Raw genomic sequence first — 27785 nt, 5'->3', positions numbered from 1 at the left:
TCCCCCCCAAAAAAAAAAGTTGTGGGGTGTGTAATAGACATTTAGGTTTTTTTTTTTTTTTTTTTTTAGATGGAGCCTCGCTCTGTTGCCCAGGCTGGATGGAGTGCAATGGCACAATCTTGGCTCACTGCAACCTCCACCTCCCAGGTTCAAGCTATTCTCCTGTCTCAGCCTCCCGGGTAGCTGGGATTATAGGTGTGCGCCACCACACCTGGCTAATATTTTGTACCTTTAGTAAAGACGGGGTTTTACCATGTTGGCCAGGCTGGTCTTGAACTTCTGACCTTATGATCTGCCTGCCTCAGTCTCCCAAAGTGCTGGGATTACAAGCGTGAGCCACTGCGCCCAGCCGACATCTATAATTTTTGTCACATAGAATTTATATTTACCCATTCCTGGTACTAATCTCTGTGTTAATTATGGTTCTTTGATTACAAGAAACAAGAACAAATTCTGGCTAATTTAAGCAAAGAGGGACTTTACTGAAAGGAAATAGAGGCTCTTATAAATTCAAGGGAAGGCTAAAAAACCAAGCTCAGAAAAACATAACCGTATAACTGTGACTATGCTCAGGAGTCTCATTAGGGAAGCATAGGAATTGCTAGAAGGATTTAAAATTAGATAGGTAAGATATTTCCAGAGACATTTAAGAACTTCTACATGAAGACTGCACAATCTTGAAATAGGTTTGCAAGTTTCTCTGAGCTATGTAGTGATTCACGGAGCACAAATTATGGTTGTCTCATAACAGATTGTGATTTTTAAAAAAATGTTTTACAAAACAAAAACCATTCCAATTGCCAATGCCAGAAAACTCATCTCAGAAAGCAGATACTTTATTTAACTGAAATTTTTGACTACCATTGTAAATACACATAGATTCTTGCACAGATTTAAGGCATTAACCTTCTATAAGTCTATGTTTAGCATCTGAATGAATGTATGCATGCCTTTTGGGTCCAATTGACAAACAACTTTTCCCACTTAAAGAAGATATGAAAGTGAATGAAGAGCAGGTAATTCCTTCTTCAGCCTTCATTCAGCTCCTAGATAAAATCCTGAGACAAAGAACAAGAATTAAAAGATATCGAAAGAGACTCCTGTGTTAGTAAAGTGCAATCCAGCTAAATAATAACAGGTTTCAAAAGTAATTTCTTGTCTCATAACATGAGGAAGTCTGATAACATTAACAAAAACAAGCAGCTGATAAATATATGACAAAATGAATAAATCACTCTGTTATAGGATAGGGAAAAGCTGAAGAACAGTATGACTTTCTATCTACAATACTACTTTTAAATTTATAGTGGCTGATAGAGGGTTCACCAAAAGAGATGGGAGAAAATTAAGTCAGTATTCCACATTTGGCTAAAACAACAATACATGTGGTCTCATATGAATTTCACCAAAAGGAATATGGGGTTTTGGCACAGGTTGCACAGAGAGAACCCATTAGTCCTTAGTGGCATATGTATTTTTAACGTCATCTCTGTATCAATGAAATAAGTGGTAGGCATCTATGCTGAGGGGAAAATAACTAGAAAACAAATGATTTAGGGTTCTATGTGGCTAATTATTTAAGTAAAGTATTTACCCTTAATCAAAACTATCACAATGTCCCTAAGCTTGCTTTCCTAAAATATAAGGCTTTTTTTTTTTTTTAGTTTTTATTTTTTTTGAGACAGGGACCCAGGCTGGAATGCAGTGGTACAATCTCAGCTCACTGCAACCTCTGCCTCCTGGGCTCCAGCGATCCTCCCACCTCAGCCTCCTGAGCAGCTGGGACCACAGGCACATGCCACCATGCCAAGCTATCTTTTGTACTTTTGGGAGAAGCGGGGTTTCACCACGTTGCCCAGGCTGGTCTTGAACTCCTGAGCTCAAGCAATCTGCCTTTCTTGGCCTCCCAAAGTTCTTGGGATTACACACGTAAGCCACCACACCCAGCCCAATACAAGGCTTTTAAAATTAAAATTATCATAATCAACACCAAACCTTTCAAAATCGATTTATAAATTTATAATCTCTTGTTTGGGAGAATGCCAACAATTTCTAGTAAATGTTCCTTAGTTTAACCATATAGAAACCACACAAACACATTCACACACGTACACAACACACATCTTTTCTTTCTTAGATATACACCAAGGGTTGGCAAAGGTTTTCTATGAAGGGCCAGATAGCAAATATTTTTGGCTTAGGAGACCACACAATCTCTGTTGCAACTACTTAACTCTGTTGTTGAAGCACGAAAGTAGTTGTAGACAATACGTAAATCAATGGGCATGACTGTGTTTCAGTAAAACTTTATTATACAGGTAGCCATAGTTGTTGCCTATTCCTCACATTGGCATCTATAATTTAAACATCTCTACATTTAAAATCATGTATGAAAATTTGTACATCTTCATTTCATAATTGAAAAAAAGTTACTTCCTGAATGTTAACTGAGTCATGTTGACCTATTTACTACTATTAATAGCAGGAGCAACTAACAATGAGTGTTTCCTACATGCTAGGTCTCATTCTAAGAACTTCAAATGCATGTACCTCAAATACCCCTTTTATTCTTCTTATTTTATAGAACAGTAAACAGGCCAGGCATGGTGGCTCACGCCTGTAATCCCAGCACTTTGGGAGGCCGAGGCAAGCAGATCAAACAGATCCTGTTTTCTACCAAATCTCAAGGTCTTGTGTGAAAAAATTCAGTTATAGTCATAAAATTATTGCCTCATCTATTCCTACAAAGAAAGTGGGAGGGTCTTGAATTAATTGTCCAGTGCTTACAGAAATTGAGAAATATCTTGAAAAGCTCTTATACTACAATATACCAAATAATTTTTTGATTTTTTTTTTTTTTTTTTTTTTGAGACAGAGTCTCACCCTGTCAACCAGGCTGGAGTGCAATGGTGCAATCTCAGCTCACTGCAACCTCTGCCTCCCAGGTTCAAATGATTCGCCTGCCTCAGCCTCCCGAGTAGCTGGGATTACAGGCGCCTGCTACCATGTCCAGCTAATTTTTGTATTTTTAGTAGAGACAGGGTTTCACCATGTTGGCCAGGCTGGTCTCGAACTCCTGACTTCGTGATCTGCCCACCTCGGCCTCCCAAAGTGCTGGGATTACAGGTGTGGGCCACCGCTCCCGACCTGGAATATGTTTTAATGATCCTTACATGAAATTCTGTTGGATAATCTATCCCTTATGTGTAAAACACATCCAGTCTGGGGATATGCATTTTTCTAGAGTTTCATGTCATAGAAACTCTTCGAGAACCTAAAATATAACCAACTATACTCATATTCTAGAACTTCTAATATTTTTAGTTAATTATAATCCATAGTGATATCTTCTTATATGTGTACATATACACATACACTGATCAGTATGTTGTCTGGTAATTAGGCATACATAATAGTATAAGTAAATAATTATTCATGCAACCAACCCAAGTTTTTGTAGCTTTTATTAGTAAATATTTCTTCATTTGCGATGTATTAATGTTGTTATTAATCATTTCCATATATGTAGTTTACACAATTATTATCATCTATGTAAGTTTAATTTTTGCCCAACACAGACACAAATATTCAAAGATTAGTCAAGGCTGGGCACGGTGGTTCATGCCTGTAATCCTAGCACTTTGCGGGGCTGAGGCAGGAGGATTGTATGAGGTCAGGAGTTTGAGACCAGCCTGGCCAACATGATGAAACCTCGTCTCTACTAAAAATACAAAAATCAGCCAGACAGTGGCACATGCCTGTAATCCCAGCTATTCGTGAGGCTGAGGCGGGAGAATCACTTGAACCCAGGAGGCAGAGGTTGCAGTGAGCTGAGATGGCGCCACTGCACTCCAGCTTGGGCAACAGAGCGAGACTCAGGCTCAAAACAAAACAAAACAAAAACACAAAGAAACAAAGAAAAGTCAAAGTTCAAAGGTCCAGGCTCCATGTCCACAATAGCTGGGGCATCTCTGCCTGTGACCGCCACACTCCAACAGCTTAGGGCTGAGCCCAGCTGTGTCCTCAACCATCAAAGAGCATGGCCTTTGGAGGGAAACTGGAGCTGCAATCCCAGCTCCCACCTGCTCACCTTGTAACCCTGGGCAAGTTTCTTAATCTTTCTAAGCCTTTGCTTTCTCATTTCTAAAATGGGACTAATGATACTTACTCCAGGATTAAATGATACTGTTCAAATAAACTGCATGCCACTACTGGTCACATAGTATGGTTCAATAAATACTGGTTTTTATTTTTATTATTGTTGTTACTATTTATTGAGAAGGTTGAAAGAAAATCTACATAACACAAAATCCATAAATACTGCAAAAAAATAGCATAATAACAAAATTTACAACCTACTCCCAAGGAATAAATTAGCCATGTATCTTGGCGGACAGAAAATAGAGTGTTGGCCGGGCGCGGTGGCTCACGCCTGTAATCCCAGCACTTTGGGAGGCCGAGGCGGGCGGATCACGAGGTCAGGAGATCGAGACCATCCTGGCTAACACAGTGAAACCCCGTCTCTACTAAAAAAAAAAATACAAAAAATTAGCCGGGCGTGGTGGCGGGCGCCTGTAGTCCCAGCTACGCGGGAGGCTGAGGCAGGAGAATGGCGTGAACCCGGGAGGCGGAGCTTGCAGTGAGCCGAGATCGCGCCACTGCACTCCAGCCTGGGCGACAGAGCGAGACTCCGTCTCAAAAAAAAAAAAAAAAAAAAAATAGAGTGTTAAAAAGTGTTAAACAATTAAAAAGAGTAAGAGGTTAAAAAAATAACCTAGTTTAACCTTTGATCTAAACATCCTTATCTAATAAGATAAGGTAAAGTTTAAAGTCCTCATTTCAAAGCATCGGTGTAAGTCAAAATGCATTTGTACCATGGAAATAATGGTATGTCTCTTCCTGGATTTTAAGCAGGAACCCCTGGATATATGAATGAATAGGACACCATACCTCACCTTGGAAAGTGTGCAGACATGCCAGCTGTGGAGGGACCCAAGGAATTGGTGGATGTGACCTCAGAGGCTCAGCTTGATCTGCTAGGCTGTGAGTAGGCTGGGACTAGTAGCCTGGCCTTTCCACAGCAGAAACTGCAGCTTCAATCAAGCCCCCAAGGCTTCAGCACTTACTCTTTCCCAGTTCAGTCTCTTCTGTGCCTGAGTTCAAAATACTTGTCCTCCAGAAATAAAGCCATTCAGCCATTCTCATGCTTATACTATAGCAGAGGGATAGGGTACCCCCTGAGGAACAGAAACATGCAGCTTGGCCAGACAGCTTGATGTTCCTGCCCAACTCATTGTAGGATAGTAAGAGGACAGAGGACTGCACGTCCCTTCTTGCTGATCCTTTGCATTTATGCGTGCCCAGTTAAGCTGTTCCTTAATCTGGACCATAAAATGTTGTGGTATTCACCTTTATCTACTTCACCACACAAACAGGACAGAAATGTGCAAGGCTGTAGACCCTCTGATGGAAGTCTATACAAGGTACTAAAAGGCTCAATGCAGGAAGGGCACCCATTCTTTTAAGTCACTAGAATAATGAGTCCAGCAATTACAGTTGTACTTCTCTTTCAGGTTTCAACTACTGCTTACACTTTCCATTCCTGAAAGTCTGAAGGAGAGGGGGAGACGGGCCTGCAATCACCTTGACCTTTATCCAGGAAGATTATCAAATGGGACATAGGGGCTCTTCAAGTAGAAAACATCTGCCCTGTGAGAAAAATATACCTCACTTTGACAACGTTCTACCATGGAATGCATTTCAGGTCACACAGATTCGATTCCCAAAGCCACATGGCCTCGTGTGGTACAAATGTCTACCTTCTAATGTATGCAAATTTTAAGTGACAAACTGCATTTTTCAGATGTAACCTTTGAAAAAGATTCTGAATAGACCCCAGGGTAGTTATAAATAAGTATTGTCTTTGTTACATACTATACTGAACTTTCTATGAAAGTCCAATTCCCAGGATTCTCCAGGCATATTAACTAACTGTGGCTATGTTCTATCAATAATAGTAAATTCAATGACTAACTTTTAAGAACTATTAGAGGCCGGGCGCGGTGGCTCACGCCTGTAATCCCAGCACTTTGGGAGGCAGAGGTGGGCAGATCATGAGGTCAGGAGATCGAGACCATCCTGGCTAACACAGTGAAACCCTGCCTCTACTAAAAATACAAAAAATTAGCCAGGCATAGTGGCAGGTGCCTGTAGTCCCAGCTACTTGGGAGGCTGAGGCAGGAGAATGGCGTGAACCCGGGAGGCGGAGCTTGCAGTGAGCCAAGATTGTGCCACTGCACTCCAGCCTGGGCAACAGAGCGAGACTCCATCTCAAAAAATAAATAAATAAATAAATAAATAAGAACTATTAGAGGCCAGGTGCAGTGGTTCACACCAAAGACATAATCCCAGCACCTTGGGAGGCTGACGTGGGAGGCTTGCTTCAGCCCAGGAGTTTGAGACCAGCCTGGACAACATAGTGAGACCCTGTCTCAACAACAACAACAACAACAAATTTTAATTAGCTGGGTGTGGTGTCCCAGCTACTCAAGGGTAACCTAAGGTGGAAGGATTGCTTGAGCCCAGGAAGTCAAGGCTGCAGTGAGCCATCATCACACCACTGCATTTCAGCCTGGGCAACAAAGGAAGACCTTGTATCAAAAAACAAAACAACTGTGAGGATAAATATTATAATAAAATTTCCTTTCACACAAGCTGTTAATAAAGATTGCAATGATTTCCCCAAAAGTATATAGATCCCGTTAGTATGACTACCATAGTGATGGTGGTCTTTCCCTCAACACCTGTCTATTTAGAAGCTCACGAAGATGAGATAGAGTTCTGGCCACTAGAAGTTTTCTCTGGCAGAGGCTGGAGAATCAATGGAGGAACACTGGTAGGGTAGCAGAGTTACAGGTGACAGAGTAGTGTTCTGAATCTCAATAACCTATGGAGAGATTTTTTTTTTTTGAGACGGAGTCTTCTCTGTCACTGGGTTCAAGCAATTCTCCTGCCTCAGCCTCCTGAGTAGCTGGGGTTATAGGCGCATGCCACCACACCCACTAATTTTTGTATTTTTAGTGAAGACAGGGTTTCACCATGTTGGTCAAGCTGGTCTCAAACTCCTGACCTCAAGTGATCCGCCTACTGCGGTCTCCCAAAGAGCTGGGATTACAGGCACGAGCCACCAGGCCTGGCCTAGGAGAGAAGATCTTTATGAGATTCATCCACCAACTTCATGCACTCTTAGTAAGTCTGGCTTCAACCAGGAAATCATAGACTACAGATAGACAGGAACAACATGAAGGAACCAAAAATGTCCAGATAATGCCCAAATTCTCACAGATTTCAAACTCCTCCCTGAATAAACGTTCTTCCAGAACTGCTGACAAGTAGCCAAACCAACTTCCTCTCCTTCTCTGTGTTCCCCTTTAGGGAAAGAAATTATCTAGCAGCTGAATAACCATCCAAAGCAGAGGAAGACAATTGAAGAGATTTCCCCTGGTTAATTAAGCATATAAATAATCAAATAACTTTTTGTCCCATGATAAATGAAATGGCTCAATAAATCCTGGTGCATTGGGATAGTGGTTTCTAAAGAATTCCTGCCCCTAACCACTATACCTTCACTTGAAAGATGTAATTGTAAATTATAATAAAGTCTGCCAGGCGCGGTGGCTCATGCCTGTAATCCCAGCACTTTGGGAGGCCGAGGCGGGTGGGTCACCTGAGAACAGGAGTTCGAGACCAGCCTGGCCAACATGGTGAAACCCCGTCTCTACTAAAAATACAAAATTTAGCCAGGCATGGTGGCGTGTGTCTGTAATCCCAGCTACTAGGGGGGCTGAGGCAGGAGGATTGCTTGAACCTGGGAAACAGAGGTTGCAGTGAGCCAAGATCATGCCACTGCACTCCAGCCTGGGCAACAGGGCGAGACTCCGTCTCAAAAAAAAAAAAATTATAACAAAGTCCTTAGTAATCAGACTCTGCTCTTCTTGGCTTAAAGCTCTCATTAGCGCAGACTCAGCAAATGGTGAACATGTAGACAAATGTGTTGGCTCCAAGCCCAGCTTCTTGTATTTCATAGATGCTTCTCAATGGGTTTAACTGGAGCTTCTCTCTTTTGTAGTCAACACAGGCATAAGAAAAATCATGCTTTTCATATCACAGTTCCTTGTCAGTACTTGAGTACAAAAGGTTTGCTGCATGTGGACACGTGCTACCCATTTCATAGAATAAAAGACTAAACTCATACAGTATTATCTGAGCATAAAACCACTTTTATTTGGATTCATTCCTATTACTTATGTTTATGGTAAGATGCAGTACAAAATCAATGCCAAAGTTACTGTTGTAATGTCAATGCAATGATATACTGAGGTATAAGCTTAATCTTATTAATAGTGGAGAAAAATATTGACACCTTGATAATCAAAGGTAGCTCCAGGCCAGGTATAGTAGCTCATGCCTGTAATCCCAGCACTTTGGGAGACCAAGGCAGGCGGATCACCTGATGTCAGTAATTTGAGACCAGCCTGGCCAACATGGCAAAACCCCGTCTCTACTGAAAATACAAAAATTAGCCGGGCGTGGTGGCACGTGCCAGTAGTCCCAGCTACTCGGGAGGCTGAAGTGGGAGAACTGCTTCCACCCGGGAGGTGGAGGTTGCAGTGAGCCAAGATTGCAGCACTGCACTCTAGCCTGGGTAACACAGCCAGACTCTGTCTCAAAAAACAAAACAAAACAAAACAATAAACAAAAAAACAAAGGTAGCTCCAACAGAGGCTGAGGGGATGACAAATATATTGAAACACATGACCTGAAAGACCTTTACTCAGTTGAGTTATGCAAGTAAAGAACATTTTGCAGTTTTCCCAGAAGTCTACATCTTAATTATTCCTTAAGTAGCTTTGCTTATACAAAGAGATGACTCTTATACAGCTTTGGCTGGGACTCTCTCTGAGTGGAGGTGTTTCTTGGAAAGACATCAAAACTCAAGTAATACAAAAATCATTCCATGAAATTTGAACGTAAGCCAATTGCCACTTCAGTCATATGTTGAGAGCTCTATTTTACTTTATTACTGAGCAAATCTTTGCTGGGGGGGACAGGCATATCTTCCAAGTAAGGGAATGGTTTGGGGTGAAGGAGTGAGCATGATGAACAGGCCGTCCTCATGGTGAGGAGGTTTACCAGGACAATTACATTGTAAGTAGTAAAGAAGAAAATGTACACTAACATCTCCTAATTTTTCTCAGCCTGTATCTTTTTCTGTGGAATATTTTCTTCAACCAATGAAGGACATTGCTGTGCCTTAATATCTAGTGGGTCTGTGAGTTAAGATGATTCAAAAAGATCAAAGCTCACAACTTTTGTGGATGGTGAATGGCAGACAGCCCTGTCTTCAGTCTTGATTGCTGCAGGTGGCCATTGCATGACTATAAAAGAAGTCTTCATGAAGACGTCGTGAATGCTCAGAGTAGAATCAAGGAAATTTAAGAGAAATAGACCTGAGTCTACAGCCATACCACCCTGAACGTGCCAGATCCCATCTGATCTCGGAAGCTAAGCAGTGACAGGCCTGTAATCCTGTGATTACAGGCCTGTCCACAGGATGTTCCAGTGAGCCAAGATTGCACCACTGCCCTCCAGCCTGGGTACTTGGATGGGAGGAATAGACCTGAAATTCTGATCAAACCCTCTCCTGAAATTTAATGTTACATAAGCTTAAGACATCCCCATTATTGTTTAAACCATTCTATATATTGCCCTTTTGAATTAGTACCTAAATGCATATGTCTTTTCCTCCTTCCCATCCTACTTAGACTGTGACCCGAAGTCACACAGAATAAGCCTTACTTCTTGATATTTTACAGGGCTACTTCCACAGCTGTATGTATGTATTCTGAGAGGTCTGGATTCAAAACCAATAAACCAAGCTCCCATACTTACCACATGTGTGACCGTGGCAAGTTGCTCATGCCTTGGTTTCTTCCATTTTAAAATGGAGATAATAAAATTATTGTAAGAATTCAAGGAAATAATGTACATATAAAAGCATAAAATAGGACATGACAACATTGCTATCACTATTATTTAACAAATGACTGAATTGTTGCATTTCTTCAAAACTCACATATAGGCCAGGCATGGTGGCTCATGCCTGTAATCCTAACAATTTGGGAGGCCGAGGTGGATGGATCACCTGAAGTCAGGAGATCAAGACCAGCCTGCCCAACATGGTGAAACCCCACCTCTACTAAAAATACAAAAATTAGCTGGGCATGGTGGCGGACGCATGTAATCCCAGCTACTTGGGAGGCTGAGTCAGGAGAATCACTTGAACCTGGGAGAGGGAGGTTGCAGTGAGCCAAGATTGTGCCACTGCACTCCAGCCTGGGTGACAGAGTGAGACCCTGTCTCAAACAACAACAACAACAACAACAAACAAACAAACAAACAAAAAAACCTCTAACTTTTTGTCCCAAATTCATCTAAAAGTCATGAGAAGATCTTCATACTGTACTGAGCTACTGCCACAAGCTTGTTAGGTCAGAGGGGCAACCCAGAAGCTAAAGGGTCAATTCTGGCCTGGTTTCCCACAACATAGGCTCTTTATCACTTATCCTATGTTTATGGTCTTAAGCCCCCTTGCCCTGCACTCCTTTCCCTTCTCCACTCCTCTCCCCTCCCCTCCCCTCCCCATCCTCCCCTCCTCTCTCCTCCCCTCCCCTCCCCCTCCCTTCCCTCCCCTCCCCTCCCCCTCCCTTCCCTCCCCTCCCCTCCCCACCTCCCCACCCCTTCTCTCCCCTCCCGTCTCCTCTCCTCTCCTCTTTTTCTTTTCTGAGACAAGCTCTCGCTCTGTCACCCAGGCTGGAGTGCAGTAGCCCGAACATGGCTCACTGCAGTCTCGACCTCCTGGGCTTAAGTGATCCTCCCACCTTAGCCTCCCAAGTAGCTCAGATCACAGGTATGCACTAACACACCTGGCTAATTTTTAAAATTTCTGTAGAGATGGGGTCTCCCAGTGTTGCCCAGGCTGGTCTGAAACTCATAGGCTCAAGCCATCTTCCCACCTCAGCCTCCCAAAGTGCTGGGATCACAGACGTGAGCCACTGCACCCAGCTTCTGTGGAAGTTTCTAAGACAGTTATCTTCCCTTGTGTTAGAAGCATGACTTACTTTTTTAAGTGTCTTTCTTTGCCAAGGATGCCTGATAACATCTTCAATACTCCCTAACTCCTCCACCCTTAGATTTTGAATAACTTCGTTTTAATGTTTCCCAGTTTTTATATCTATTGAATTATCATCAGTATATTTATTAAAGTTATTGTGTACAAATTTTTAAATAAATTCATTATATGAATAATGTATGAGACATGAGATTTTCATAATATGTGCTTTTGCCCTTTTCCGCCCAGGCATCCTCCCAACTCCCACTCCTATATGATATACACCCCTTCATAAAATTGATTTTACCTCAGGACAAATACAAATGAACAGATAGAGAAGTCTTTTTTTTTTTTTTTTTCTGAGACAGAGTCTTGCTCTGTCACCCAGGCTGGAGTGCAATGGCATAATCTCTGCTCACTGCAACCTCTACCTCCCAGGTTTAAGCAATTCTTCTGCCTCAACCTCCTGAGTAGCTGGGACTACAGGTGTGCACCACCACACCTGGCTAATTTTTATATTTTTAGTAGAGACGGGGTTTCACCATATTGGCCAGGCTGGTCTCAAACTCCTGGCCTCAAGCCATCTGCCTGCCTCGGCCTCCCAAAGTGCTGGGATTACAGGCGTGAGCCACCGTGCCAGCCTTGGATAAAGAATTCTTGTTTATCAATCAAGATTGTTGATTGTTGACTGTTTATCAAACTAGTGATGAGGCACTGAGAAAAATCCTGCCCAGAATTCAACAGGAAGACAGAGCCCTTTATGCCACTGTTGAGTCAACTTTTGGCTTCAAAATGTACAATCCAATCTTTTCTATAGCTTTTCGACACTTCTGCCAAGTCGAGAGCTAAAGGGAGGGGAGGAGAGGGCTTGATATATGACAATTCTAATAGTATAGTATCATAATTCTAAGGAAGCAGTATAATTTCAGAAGAAACATAGTTACCTACGAGTGTGGCATCACTTGGTTATTCTATTTGGAGGAGTTGTTTCTCCTAGAAGGAGAAAAATATGATGTTGTGTTCTCTTTGTTCTCTTTCTAATAAAACAAATAACATTTTAAATTAATTGTTGTAGTAAAAAAAAAAAAATAAATAACTGAGGCCCAGTACAGTGGTTCACCTCTGTAATCCCAACACTTTGGGAAGCCAAGGTGGGAGGATTACTTGAGCCCAGGAGTTTGAGAACAGCTTGAGCAATACAGTAGGACGTCGACTCTACTAAAAATAAAAAAAAATTAGCCAGGTGTGTTGGCACACACCTGTAGTCCCAGCTACTTAGAGGCTGAGGCAGGAGGCTTACTTGAGCGGGTAGGGTTAAGGGTGCAGTGTGCTGTGATCATGCCCCTGCACTCCAGCCCGGGTGACAGAGCAAGACCATGTGTCCAAAAAACAAAACAAAGAAAGAAAGAGAAAACAAAAACAGCTGCAGTGGCTCACACCTGTAATCCTAGCACTTGGGGAGGCTGAGGCGGGCAGATCACTTGAGGTCAGGTCAGGGGTTAGAGACCAGCCTGGCCAACATGGTGAAACCCCATCTCTACTAAAAATGAAAAAATTAGCTGGTCGTGGTGTTGCATGCCTGTAATCCCAGCTACTTGGTAGGCTGAAGCAGGAGAATCACTTGAACCCTGGAGGCAGAGGTTGCAGCGAGCTGAGATTACGCCACTGAACTCCAGCCTGGGTGACAGAGTGAGTAAAACTCCAGAAAGAAGAGAAGGGAAGGGGAAGGGAAGGGGAAGGGAAGGGGAAGGGAGGGGAGGGGAGGGGAGGGAGAACGGGAGGGGAGGGGGGAGGGGGAGGGGATGGGGATTGGGGGAGGGGAAAGGAGTGCAGGGTAAGGGGGCTTAAGACCATAAACCTAGGATAAGTGATAAAGAGCCTATGGTGTTGCATGCCTGTAATCCCCAGCTACTTAGTAGACTGAAGCAGGAGAATCACTTGAACCCTGGAGGCAGAGGTTGCAGGGAGCTGAGATTATGCCACTGAACCCCAGCCCAGGTGACAGAGTGAGTAAAACTCCAGAAAGAAGGGAAGGGAAGGGAAGGGAGGGGAGGGGAGGAGGGGGGAGGGGAGGGGAAGGGGAAGGGGAAGGGGAATGGGAAGGGACTGGTAAAAACACATAACCATTTCTCCATAGTCTTTAATATAATGTGGTTTTAGGTCATGAATTCCACTTAGTACACACACTTGGTAAAACTGGGCAGGATACATTTTGAGCTGCTCAAGAATAAAAGCCTTCTCTTATTTCACTTGGTATCTCTCACAGCTAGTACTGAGATGCCCGACAAATAGCAGGCACTGAGTAAATATGAGCTGAGCCAGTGAAGAAATGGTATCATTTGCCAAAAATAGGGTTTGTTTAAAAGAAATTCTCATAAAATTAGCTGAAATATAGTTGTCTATTATAAATTTAAGGATTACTATCACAGTGTTGACCTCCTGCATCATAGTTTTACATTTGCAAAGAAATAAAAGATTGTCTTTTCACTGGAGTATTTTCTAATTTGTTACACTATTTTTCTTTTTCTCAAAACAACATGTACTAGTGGCTTTTTCCCTTTCTCAAAATAGCAGAAAATTATATTAACCAGCGCAGTTTTTCTGGAAGTGGTAGAATAGGGTTGTGCGTGAATCGTGGAGTGACTCCTGTATGTGTCTATGTGTGTATGTATGTATCTGTGTGCGTGTATCTGTGTGTATATGTGTGTGTCTGTGTGTGTATGTGTATGTGTATGTGTATATGTATGTGTGTGTGTGTGTCTGTGTGTGTGTATTGGGGGAGATGCCTCCTTGGCTTGTGTCATTCCCCTCCCCTGGCTACAATCCCACCGACTCAGGAATAGGCATGTGACCTAACCAGCGAAGTCAGGGTGAACCTCAGGACTTGTGATTGGAGTCCTGAATGGAAATACTTCTCTTTCTCCCAGATGTTATTACAAGCCATATGAGGCCTGAAATTCCTGTTCTACCACTGGCTGGAAGATGAAGCCAACCAATAAAAGAGCTGGCACATGAAGGAGCTACAAGAGAGAACCAAAAGAATTGCAGAGAATGAATTAAATTTTAAGGCATTGTATCTCCTGAACTTCCACTTATAGGAGGCAACAGTTTAAGCTGATTGTTTCTTGCAGTCAAAAGCATTAAAAAATATCTGGATAGGGATTTGCGTTGTATAGATGTGCAATTGCTTTAGTCAATATTCATCAAATGGCATATTTTATTCTATATAAATTTTATCTCTGAAAAAAAGAACCAAAAGCAAAGAGTGAATACTAGTTAGTACACCGAGGGCTGAAGGTTTTAGGAAAAGTGTATTATTGTCTACAACGTACTCTGAGATACTTTCCAAAAAAAGATGAATTAATTGACAGATGGATAGAGGGAGAGCTAGATGGATAGTCATGTGATAAAGCAATACAGTGAAATGTTAATTGTGGAATCTTAAGTGGTGGACATGAGTGTTCACTATAAAATTATTTAAACTTTTCTGTACATTTGAAATTTTTCATAATACAATGTTAGAGGAAAAAGCTCTAACTTACTCCTGTTGCTTATACTTGGATGTCCTTAAATATTATGTGATGGCTTCTGGCTCTTCAAGTATAACAAGAGAAGAAAATGTTCCTTATCATGGTGTCAAGGCCTGCTAATCCTGTCTCATGACAACCTAGGCTATGCTCACTGTATAACAGTAGAATTTGTTTCTACTGTTAGAATTTATTTTATTGATGACTGGTTTGTAGAATGTAATTGGCAATGTGAAGGAAAATGAATCAGAGTCATACATTAGGTAATTCCCTCAAAACCACATCCATAAACAGTTTTATTATTGTCAGTTCCTCAGAACAAAATAGGAAGAGATTTGGTAAAGTCTTATTTTATCAACCACACTATAACTTAAGATGATTAAGGGGCATTTCACACTTCAGTGTAAAACACAGTCATATACCACTACAGGGAATAAACCCCACTTTTTGCAGTGAATATATTCTGTGTACATCACTTTCATATATAGAAAAGTTAAAAGAGAAAAAATAAGTAGCGCTTTAAAAAAAAATTCAGTGAAAAGAGGGTCCAAGGTTACCCCATTCTCCTTTCCTCTTGGGAAAGGAGAAAGAAACTAAGAAGCAAAACAATAGTTATTCAAATCAAGAAATTCAGGCCAGGCAAGGTAGCTCATGCCTATAATCCAAAATGGGCCGATTGCCTGAGCTCAAAAGTTCGAGACCAGCCTGGACAACATGGTAAAACCTCATCTCTACTAAAATACAAAAAATTAGCTGGGCATGGTGGTTCATGCCTGTCGTCCCAGCTACTCAGGAGGCTGAGGCACAAGAATTGCTTGAACCTTAGAAGCGGAGGTTGCAGTGAGCTTGAACCCTGGAAGCGGAGGTTGCAGTGAGCTTGAACCCTGGGAGCAGAGGTTGCAATCACGCCACCACACTCCAGCCTGAGCAACAGAGAGAGACTCTATCTCCAAAAAAGAAAAACAAAAAAAGAAATTCCGTCTTTACTACACTCATTATATGTGTTTGGAAATAGGACACAAACCTTATCTGTATAAGGAACTTGCATTTTAAGTAGCAAACTAACTCAAGATCCTCAATAGAAATATGTGCTCAATCCTTCAACATGAAAAAAAAAAAAGCCAATCCTTTAAAAGTATTTTTTTTCTTTGCAAATTGCCTTTTCTCATATTGGTTGTCCTTAAATCAGCAAATAATTCTTTATTTCTACACTGTCCCCCCAATACACTGTCTTCTTTGCTTTCGGACACCACTCACGACTCACATAGTATTCCTCCAGAATTTCAATGTTTGTTAGATGTTAGCCAAACTTCATACATAATAAAATGCAACTGGCCAGGTGCAGTGGCTCATGCCTGTAATCCCAGCACTTTGGGAGGCCGAGGTGGGCAGATCACTTGAGGTCAGGAGTTTGAGACCAGCCTGGCCAATATGGTGAAACCCCATCTTTACTGAAAATACAGAAATTAGTGAGGTGTGGTGGTGCCTGCCTGTAGTCCCAGCTACTGGGGAGGCTGAGGCAGGAGAATCTCTTGAACCTGGGAGCCGGAGGTTGCGGTGAGCCAAGATCATGCCACTGCACTCCAGGCTGGGCGACAGAGAAACTTCATCTAACCTAACTCTAATGAAACTAGGGTGGCATGCAATGAGAGAATGGCTATGAGAATGTTCATTTGTTTCTTACACCTTAAGTCAAGGTTAGAGTAGCTACTGAGCGTACTGTGCTAGGACTAGTCCTTCTGAATCCTGCCTGCTCTGCACACAAAGGACAAGGTTCGGTTCTCTATAGCTGTAGTAGTTTCATCACTCAAAGGAGAGCCTCATGGAGCTGGATGCTCTAAACAAGGCCAAGACATAGATACATACTGGCCCAAGGCTTACTCAATGAAGAGAGCTTCCGGGTAAATATGAGAACCCAAAATCTGTAGGTAAAAGTATTGCAGGGAGATAGGAGGACACAAGGATCAAAGCAAACAAACACAGTCAAACAGATCTGTAAGTAGCAGCCTGAGAGTTACAGGTGGAAAGACTTGAGCCTTGAGCCTCCCTCAGCTGCTACCTACCTCCTCCTCTGCAGCTGCCACGGGCTTCCCCAAGCTAGAGGCCGTGACATTTGTTCCCTTTTGCTACACCCTAGCAACAGCTGTTATCTGAAAAGTGGGAATACTAAAGCATATCATTCTTTTTTTTTTTTTTTAGACGGAGTCTCGCTCTGTCGCCCAGGCTGGAGTGCAGTGGCGCGATCTCGGCTCACTGCAACCTCCACCTCCCAGGTTCACGCCATTCTCCTGCCTCAGTCTCCTGAGTAGCTAAGACTACAGGCGTCTGCCACCACACCCGGCTAATTTTTTTGTGTTTTTAGTAGAGACGGGGTTTCACCGTGTTAGCCGGGATGGTCTTGATCTCCTGACCTCGTGATCCACCCGCCTCGGCCTCCCAAAGTGCTGGGATTACAGGTGTGAGCCACCGCGCCCGGCCCTAAAGCATATCTTGTCTCACACTGCAGGGTGTGTTTTCTCTCCTCATCTCCCCACCCAACCTCACAAATATTTGTAAAGCTACCAAAAAGTGATTCTCTGCAGCCAGCCCTGATGAAAATAGCTCAAGTTGATCCTGAAGGTACCACCTTGCAAGCATGCTATCTGCCCCACTAAATCCTCTCCCCAACTCCATCTTCACGATGTCCCACATGTATCTAATGATACATAGAAACAATCACTGCCATAAACTTCTAAGTTTAGTTAAGGCCGATAATACTAGAACAAGGATCTCAGATTTGGTACCCACCTCTCCTTGGTAGATAATGGAACACAGAAAAGTATAATTACCGTGTAGAAAGTAGGACCAATTGTTCTTTCCTTTGTTATTTCCTAATCACTAAACTCATGGAAACCAACCATTTAAGAGCCATCAATGAAGGGGAAATGAACTCCTGACTCAAATGAAAGCTAGAAAGAACAGGACAAGAAGCTGGTGCTGATGGCCTCTAATATCAGCACTTTGGGAGGCTGAGGTGGGAGGATTGCTGGAGTCCAGGAGTTTGAGATCAGCCTGCGCAACATGGCAAGACCCCATCTCTACCAAAAATACAAAAATTAGCCAGGTGTGGTGGTACGTGCCTGAGTCTCAGATACTTGAGTCTCAGATACTTGGGAGGTTGAGGTGGAAGGATCACAAGAGTCCAGGACCCAGAGGTTGAAGTGAGCCAGGATCATGCCACTGCACCTGGGCAACAAGAGTGAGACCCTGTCTAAAAAAATAAAAATAAAAATAAATAATAAAAAAGGTATAAAACAATGTATTTTTTTCTAAAATTTAAAAAATTAAAAAAGAAATAACACAACAGGACAGAAGAATGACCTTCCTTCACCTTGCATTCTCTTCTCTTGAGGTTTATTTAACTTATTTTCAGTTTTATTGATTCCAAAGCTGATGGAAGCCATAACTTATATCAGCAATGGCCTTTTAGAAAAGTAATTACAAGGCCGAGTGCAGTGGCTCATCCCTGTAATCCCAGCATTTTGGGAGGCCGAGGCGGGTAGAAAACCTGAGGTCAGGAGTTCAAGACAAGCCTGCCCAACGTGGAGAAACCCCATCTCTACTAAAAATTAAAAAATTAGCTGGGTGTGGTGGCTCTTGCTTGTAATCCCAGCTACTCAGGATGCTGAGGCAGGACAATCACTTGAACCTGGGAGGCAGACGTTGCAGTGAGCCGAGATTGCACCACTGCACACCACCTGGGTGACACAGTGAGACCCTATCTCAAAAATAAATAAATAAATAAATAAATAAATAAATAAATAAATAAAAATAGAATAAACATTCTACATGAATTAGGCTCTTGACCATTGACTCCAAATACAGGGACTCTTCATTTCCTAAAGCCCTTCTTTTTCAAAAATCTGTATAGGCAGTAATTTTCTGACTCCAGGATATCTCTCTGCTGTTTAAGAGAAGAAAATTTCAATCCTAGCTTCTAAGGGACACCCCCTAAGATATTCTTATACCAACCGTAAAGTTCCTTAGGTGCCTACTTGAATAAAATGAATTATTTCTCCTTTTCCTGTTGTGTATGCTCTAAATTCCTTATCTCATATTCGATTTATTAGAGCTTGATCTTTGATTCAATGGCCGATTTTACCTTTTTTTTTTAATTTTTTTTTTGAGACAGAGTCTCACTGTGTCTCCCAGGCTGGAGTTCAGTGGTGTCATCTCAGCTCACTGCAACCTCTGCCTTCCTGGTTCAAGCGATTCTCCTGCCTCAGCTTCCAGAGTAGCTGGGACTGCAAGCACGCACCACCACCCCCAGCTAATTTTTTTGTATTTTTAGCAGAGACAGGATTTCACTATGTTGGCCAGGCTGGTCTGGAACTTCTGACCTCAAGTGATCTGCCCACCTCGGCCTCCCAGAGTGCTAGGATTACAGGCCTGACCCACCACACCTGGCCTGTTTTTACCTTTTTTCTGAAAACTGCATTAACATTTGCAAAGTAAATTTAGGAAAGCAATTCAATATTTATTAAAGACGTTTTTATTAAAAAGACAATAGTAAGCCTGTAAGAGCCTGAAAGGCAGCCTCTTATAGAAAAAAGGCAAAGGTGACAAACAATTTGGAAGAACTGCATTTCCTCCAACTTAGCTAACTAAATTCATAGCCTAGTAAGTTGCTTTTGGGAAGTCAGCCTTAGTGATTGGATAAGATTGTTGTAATCAGCACACTTCATCTTGGTAGAGGAGCAAAAGTGAAATTAATTATGAATTAATGAAATTAAATGAATTAAAGTGAAATTAATGATTAATGCATTTTCTCTCTATTTAAGCATTCCCTTTATTATACATTCTTAATTCTCTTCCTTACCCTACTCCCATTCTCACAGATGGCAAAATAGAACTGCAATTTATCTTCCCATTAAAATGGTTACAAATTCTGAATCAGTGGAGTCCAAATGCACTTTTCAAAACCACATGTCAGGAAAGATTGAGTTTAATATTTAGTAGAGAAAGTGACAATCCTACCTTGTCAAAATATAAATACTCACAGGAATAAATCAGATTTTCCCCAACAGAATGGAAAAGCTACTTGTCTACTTTTTTGTTTACCAAAGTTGTCACACTGCAATGTGATATTCTCATATACATGATTCTGTTTTAAAGTTGTTTTAGTGTTTCATTTTTTTTAACCCTCTAAGTCACTAGTTGGGAACAGTATTGTAGCTTATCATACTGCTTAAGAGCAGAAACACTCAACTCTACCGTAACTTTCTGGCTGAATAATCTATGGCCTGTTGGTTTAAATGATCTTTTCCTCAATTTTTTAATCTACAAAATAAAAGTAATAAAGGTATCTGCTACATAGAGTTGCTATAAAGATTAAAGGCATTACCATACATAAAGTGCTTAGAAGAGTCCTTAGCAGGTAATAGGTGCCATGTAAGTGTTATTGTTATTATTATAATTGCTACCATTGCTAGAAAGAGAATAGTGATATTGTTGAGCTTCTTTATTTTATTTTATGTTATTTTATTTTATTTTATTTTATTTTGAGATGGAGTCCCGCTCTGTCACCCAGGCTGGAGTGCAGTGGCGCAATCTCGGCTCGCTGCAACCTCTGCCATCTGGGCTCAAGCAATTTTTCTGCCTCAGCCTCCCGAGTAGCTGGGACTATAGGTGCCTGCCACCACGCCCGGCTAATTTTTGTGTTTTTAGTAGAGACGAGGTTTCACCATCTTGGCCAGGCTGGTCTTGAATGCCTGACCTCGTGATCCACTCGCCTCAGCCTACCAAAGTCCTGGGATTACAGGCATGAGCCACCACGCCCGGCTAATTTTGTATTTTTAGTAGAGACAGGGTTTCTCCATGTTGGTCAGGCTGGTCTTGAACTCCCAACCTCAGGTGATTCACCCACCTCGGCCTCCCAAAGTGCTGGTTACAGGCATGAGTCCCCGTGCCCGGCCCTTGATTATTTATTTATTTAAGACAGAATCTTGCTCTGTCACCCAGGCTGGAGTGTCATGGTGCAATCTCAGTTCACTGCAACCTCTGCCTCCTGGGTTCAAGCTATTCTTGTGCCTCGCCTCCTGAGTAGATGGGACTACAGGCATGTACCACCACGCACAGATAATTTTTGTATTTTTATTAGAGACAGGGTTTGTCCATGTTGTCCAGGCTGGTCTGGAACTCCTGATCTCAGGCGATCCACCCACCTTAGCCTCCCAAAGTGCTGGGATTAATAGGCGTGAGCCACTGCACTCAGCCCTGTTTTTGATTATTATGAATAGTACTGCTATGAACATTTGTGTACAAGTTTTTATGTAGACATGTTTTCTCATTTCTCCTGGGTATATACCTAAAAGCAGAATTTCTAGGTCATATGATAACTCTATGTTTAATATTTGAGGAGCTGCCAAATATTTTTCCAAAGGGGCTGTACCATTTTACATTCCCACCAAGTAGTGTGTAGGGGTTCTACTTTCTCCACAATTTCTCCACATCCTCACAAACACTTGTGACTGTCTTTTTTGTTATACCCATCCTGGAGGCTGTGAAGTAGTATCCAAATGCATTTTTTTTTTTGAGACGGAGTTTTGCTCTTGTTGCCCAGGCTGGAGTGCATTGGCGCGATCTCGGCTCACTACAACCTCTGCCTCCCAGGTTCAAGCAATTCTCCTGCCTTAGACTCTCGAGTAGTTGACATTACAGGCATGTGCCACCACGCCTGACTAATTTTGTATTTTTAGTAGAGATGGGGTTTCTCCATGTTGGTAAGGCTGGTCTTGAACTCCCGATCTCAGGTGATCCGCCCGCCTCAGCCTCCCAAAGTGCTGGGATTACAGGTGTTAAGCCACCGCGCCTGGCCCCAAATGCATCTTTAAGATGCAAAAATAGAAATACATTGGGAGAAGGAAGTAAAATCTTTTATGACAAGGGAAAAACATGAAGAAAATTAAACAAAGGGTCCTGCAGTTAAGCTGAAAAAGGAAGCAAGAGATATTTTTAGGTCTGTTAGTTAATTTCTTGTCCTTATACAACCAACCGCCCTTTAAAAAGTATGAGGATTGGCCGGGCACGGTGGCTCACGCCTATAATCACAGCACTTTGGGAGGCTGAGGCGGGCGGATCACGAGGTCAAGAGATCGAGACCATTCTGGCCAACATGGTGAAACTCTGTCTCTACTAAAAGTACAAAAAAAAAAAAAAAATTAACTGGGTGTGGTGGCACGCACCTGTAATCCCACCTACTCGGGAGGCTGAGGCAGGAGAATCGCTTGAACCTGGGAGGCGAAGGTTGCAGTAAGCCGAGATCGTGCCACCGCACTCCAACCTGATGACAAAGTGAAGACTCTGTCTTAAAAAGAAAAAGTGTCAGGATTGGCCGGGTGCAGCTCATGCCTGTAATCTCAGCACTTTGGGAGGCTGAGGTGAGCGGATCACCTGAGGTCGGGAGTTGGAGACCAGCCTGACCAACATGGAGAAACCTCGTCTCTTCTAAAAATAAATAAATAAATGAATAAATAAAATACACAATTAGCCACAATCTCCGCCTCCTGGGTTGAAGTGATTCTTGTGCCTCAAGAAAAACAAATTTAAAAAATACAAAATAGGGCGTGGTGGCGCATGCCTGTAATCCCAGCTACTTGGGACGTTGAGGCAGGAGAATCTCTTGAACCCGGAGGCGGAGGTTGCGGTGAGACGAGATCGCGCCATTGCACTCCAGCCTGGGCAACAAGAGTGAAACTCCATCTCAAAAAACAAAACACAAACAAAAAAAGAAGTGTCAGGATTGCGGAGCCAGCCCCCAATTTCACATCTGGAGGTTACAATAGTCATAACAACACTCTTCTTGCTTTATTGATTTATTTTACAAAGTTTCTTCCCATGTTGTGCCCTATTTGATCCAATACCACAAATCTTATGTGGGAAGATATTATTCCCATTCTGTAGGGAAGGAGGATGCTTAGGACTAGAGAGGTTAAGTGACTTGCTCAAGAGGGCATAGCTACAATTAAAGAAAGAAAAAGAAATTGATAGAACTGGGCCTAGAGGCTAAATTTTTTATTTCAAATCCCAGTCCTTGGTTTCCTCTTATCACCTCTACCTCATCTCTGATGACCCAGAAAGTAATGCAAAGCGAGAGAAAGCAGAGGGGAACTGAGAGTGTGTGAAGCACTTAGAGGCAGGAGGCCTGGACATTGCAAAGCACTTACAATCCTGCAGTGAGAGGGGAGCTGCAGACAGAAGAACTCTTTGTGAAAGTGACAAGAATGACTGAACTTCCAACCCTCCAATAACTAGGAAACCAGGCATACGACCACTTTAATTCCTAAATTCTGACTATTATACTGCTCTGTACTAACAGAAGTATATTGAATACTTACGATATTCATTTAACTACTTACTGAGTAGTTACTATGTGCTAGTTACAGTGCCAAAACAGTTGAGATAAAAAACAGCAATGATTAAAATTTTCCAAAGTAGAATTAAGTGGCTAACATTTCCTAAGCCTTTTACATGTAGCATCTCATTTAATCCTCACAGAGCTCCTGAAGAAGTGTCATCAGAATAACATTTCGTAGAAGAGGAAACTGAGGCACAGAGAGGCTAAACATATTGTCCTAAAGTTACAGAATAAATGGTGGAGGCAGAATAAGAACCCAGGCAGCCTAGTTCTATATCCTGCGCTCTTCACCACCACCTAATCCTTCCTGCCCGATCTTACTTGGCTGGAAGTCACATGCAGTGATGCAGAGAGACCAATAATACTAATTAATTCCAGGAACTATTTGTTGAATGCTCATTAATACATGAAGCCCAGGGGCAAATTCTCGCAACTCCATGAAATACATTCATCTTCACTGTCTTTTTTCAAATGTGGAAACAGAGACTCAGAGAAGTGAATTTACTTGTCCAAGGTCACAGAACTCTACCTTAGCTAATGTTGACCTGGTGCTTACTACATATCTACCAGAAACTACCCTAAGCGCAACTCATCTAATCCTCATAGTAACGCTATGAGGTAAATTCCATTATTACCCATCGTTCTTCTTCTTCTTTTTTTTTTTTTTTTTTTTTTGAGATGGAGGCTCACTCTGTTGCCCAGGCTGGAGTGCAGTGGCACTATCTTGGCTCACTGCAACCTCTGCCTCCCAGGTTCAAGCAATCCTCTCACCTCAGCCTCCGAAGTAGCTAGGATTACAAGCATGCACCACCACACCCGGCTAATTCTTGTATTTTTAGTAGAGATGAGGTTTCACCATGTCGGTCAGGCTGGTCTTGAACTCCAGGCCTCAAGGGATCCGCCTGCCTTGGTCTCCCAAAGGGCCAGGATTATGGGCATAATCACTTGTCCAAGGTCCCACACTAGTAAGTAGCAAAGCCAAGATTCAGTCTAGCTTAAAGTCTTCCTTGAAACAACTTAATGCTGACACTTGCCTACATAATGGTGGAGCAGTCATTCAAACCCAGGTCTAATTCCTGCGTGACAAGGATGGCTCTCAAAACTGCTGCAGTGCAGAGAGGCGCTAGAAAAGTGGGGAATAACAAGTGCTCTGGGGACTGCGAGGAAGAGGCATTTAAACTGCATCTTGAAGGAAAAAGTACTTACTGGACAAAAAGAGCCATCATGCAATTTAATATTTGTAAAATAAATGAAAAATAAGTAACCCTATCCAACAGAAGACTTTTAAAAAGATGGCCCAGTAATGAAGAGCAGAGAAATTAAACTTTCTTTCCCACAGTAGGCTTTAAAGGGACTGAAGCCTGTTATCACTCGCCTGCTACAGCTTGGGCTTCTAAAACCTACAAACTCTCCTTACAATTCCCCCATTTTACCTGTCCCAAAACCGGACAAGTCTTACAGGTTAGTTCAGGATCTGCACCTTATCAACCAAATTGTTTTGCCTATCCACCCTGTGGTGCCAAACCTGTACACTCTTTTGTCCTCAATACCTTCCTCCACAACTCACTATTCCATTCTTGATCTTAAAGATGCCTTTTTCACTATTCCCCTGCACCCCTCGTCCCAGCCTCTCTTTGCTTTTACCTGGACTGACCCTGACACCCATCAGTCCCAGCAGCTTACCTGGGCTGTACTGCCGCAAGCCTTCAGGAACAGCCCTCATTACTTCAGCCAAGCCCTTTCTCATGATTTACTTTCTTTCTACCCCTCTGCTTCTCACCTTATTCAATATATTGATGACCTTCTACTTTGTAGCCCCTCCTTTGAATCTTCTCAGCAAGACACCCTCCTGCTCCTTCAACATTTATTCTCCAAGGGATATCAGGTCTCTTCTTCCTTACTCTACTCTTTACAACAGGGCTTTATGAAGTCACCCCCGCCTTCTTGGACTGCACCTCACAAACTTACACCACTATTCATCATCTACCCAACTCCTATAAAGCAACCCCTTCCCCATCTCCCTTCGCTGACTCCGTTTTTAGACTCAGTCCACCTGCATCCAGGTGATTAAAAAGCTTTATTGCTCACACAAAGCTTGTTTGGTGGTCTCTTCACACGGACACGCTTGACAGGTTTCATTAGAAAGTACTTTTGATGAAGGAAAAGAAGTTTTTATTCCCTTTAATTTTGACCACGTATTTTTAAAAATCAACAAAGAATCGATACGTGCAATTTGCCTTTTGTAACATTAAAAATCAGTTAATTCTGACTTCCAATATTGGTCTCCTTCAGAGACCTTTGCAAGACACTCTTTCAGGTCCTGAAACACAGACATTTAGAAACCAAAACAAGCTGGGGAATTCAGGCTAAGAACTAGAAGTAACAGGGGCCCGCGTACAAGTTGTGGCTCAAACGCTGCAGAGCTGGGTTTTCTTTTTCCTGGCAAACTGATTTATAACCACACGAAGGGCAGCTGCAGAACCAGTTAGACCATAAGTACTATTCCCAAACAGCCCTAGAGGAAGGACCATACAGGGATGGGAATGGCAAGGGGGATTCTGGGGTCGCCCTTGTTCCCAAGTTCCGTGAGACGCCGCAAGTCTTAATTCTTGCAGGAGCCAGGGTCCCCATGGATCCTGCTGCCCAAAACGTGCGAGCCCGGGGAGTTGGCACAGCCTCAAGGCAGCCCGACAAGGTGCCTCCACGCCCCCTTGCGGACCCAAATGATTGAGGACGATGTGCCAATTAACTGATAGGTGCAGGGTTTCAGAAATGCTCTCTCAGTTTAACCCCACAAAAGCCCTTGAATCAGCCCTGTTTTACAGATGTAAAACACCGAGGCTCAGGGGAGTGAAGGAAGACTTGTCAGCAAAAAGGAAAACCTAGTGAAGACTATCGTTGGTCTTGCTCCTTTCATCAAGGAGTAGAGGGGCTGGGGTCGCCTCGGGACCCCACAGCGACCCCTCTTGCTCCCTTGGCGGATGAGGCGCAGGCTGTCAGCCGGGAGGCCTGGCGGCGTCCAGGTACACGGGAAGACGGACAGCGCGGTGGGTGGCAGGGACTCTGCCTGGCACAGGGCTGCAGCAGCCAGGCTAGGGCGCAGCGCGCACCACCCGCTCGTCGGCTTCTGCCAGGCAGCCCCGCGTGGCGAGCGAGTCCTTAGGGACCGAGGCTGCAGCTGCTAAGCGCGGGCGCACCGAGGACCATCCATGCTCCCGCAGCCGTTCCGGCGCCCCACGCGAGTCGCAAGCCACGAGCCAGGGAGCGCGTGCGCGCAGGACTGCAGCGGGCACGCGTTGGCAGTGCCATCGTGAGCTCACTCGCTGTGTCTCTTGCCTTACCGTAGCTGTTCCCCGGTGACCAAGACCTCAGCCATGCGCTCCAGCTCCCTTTGCTGCGCCCCGCCACTCCCGCTGGTGCTGCTGTCACTGCCAGCACTGCCAGTGCTGCCGCCCTCCTCCATGGTTGGGGCCGTGCGGCTACCACTGGCTCCGCTGTCCGCCGAGGGTTTGGGTGCTCGGATCAGTCTGCCCTCACAGACGCTTCCCGCGCCATCTTTGTTCGGGGCAGCTCCGCTGCTCTGACTGGATTGGCTGGAGAGGGAATCCCTGTGGGTAGGCAGACGCGCTGGGCTAGTCCGGCCCCAGAAACTTGAGCTTGGGGGCGTGGCTAGAGCCCCTCATGGTCGGGGGGCGGGGCCGATGGAGGAAAATATAAACATCTGGGCGGGGCGCTGCTACTGAGCTGTGTGTGCTGCTGGAGGGTGAATTTGGTGAGCTCTCTTTACCCACAAAGCTCATGCTGTAGAATCCTGGGGACAGGCCTGGAGGTTATTAGTGTGAACGCGTTTTTATTGTACGTTCCACACCCCAAGTTGCCAGAGAGCAAAACATAATTCAACAATCTGGCCAAATGGTCAACAGTGAAGGTTATACATGTCATTGAAGGGCATGGAGAAATTAAACATTCTTCTCTCCCCAACCTCTCTCACCAAGGACGACTTGTTTGCCTTATGTTGTAATCAATAAGGAACGCCGGCCTAGGAATCAGGCTGACCTGGGATCCAGCTCCGCTCCTGTGATGTCCTATTTAAATGTGTTTAATCCTCCCTTACAAAGTAAAAATAATTGCGGCTACCACTTTTGACATCTGCTGCATTAAACATACTTCAGGTATGGTATTACCTCGTTTAATTATTACAATAAATCATAAAATAGGTATTGGTGTTTGTTTTGCATCAGAATGCAGGCTTGGAGAGGTGAAGTTACTTGTCTAAGGCAAGCAAATAATAAGTATAAGAAGAGCCGGGCACCGTGGCTCATGCCTGTAATCCCAGCACTTTGGGAGGCCGAGGCGGGCAGATCACCTGAGGTCAGGAGTTCCAGACCAGCCTGACCAACATGAAGAAACCCCGTCTCTACTAAAAATACAAAATTAGCCGGGCGTGGTGGTGCATGCCTGTAATCCTAGCTACTTCGGAGGCTGAGGCAGGAGAATCGCTCGAACCCGGGAGGCGGAGGTTGCTGTAAGCCGAGTTCGGGTGAGCGGAGTTAGTGCCATTGCACTCCAGCCTGGGCAACAAGAGCGAGACTCCGTCTCAAATCATCATCATAATAATAAGTATAAGAAGAAATCTAACCCAGGCAATTCTGGCTTCAAAGTTATGCTTTGAAAAGACTGAAAGACTGCCTCT

The 27785-nt window shown here is 43.4% G+C and overlaps 1 protein-coding gene across 1 annotated transcript in view; it reads right to left on the bottom strand.

The window, feature by feature from the left end:
- The window catches only part of DEPTOR (DEP domain containing MTOR interacting protein), a 178796-nt gene extending 152057 nt beyond the window's left edge, over positions 1-26739 (bottom strand). The window contains exon 1 of the mRNA XM_019032870.4: positions 26434-26739. Within this exon, the coding sequence (XP_018888415.1) occupies positions 26434-26555 (122 nt within the window). The 5' untranslated portion in view covers positions 26556-26739. The remainder of the gene's footprint in view (positions 1-26433) is intronic.
- Positions 26740-27785: the final 1046 nt, after the last annotated feature.

The sequence above is a fragment of the Gorilla gorilla genome, chromosome 7 (assembly GCF_029281585.2).
Source record: "Gorilla gorilla gorilla isolate KB3781 chromosome 7, NHGRI_mGorGor1-v2.1_pri, whole genome shotgun sequence".
Classification (NCBI taxonomy): Eukaryota; Metazoa; Chordata; class Mammalia; order Primates; family Hominidae; genus Gorilla; species Gorilla gorilla.
The sequence above is the reverse complement of the archived record's forward strand: the minus strand, read 5'-3'. Positions and strand labels throughout refer to the sequence as shown.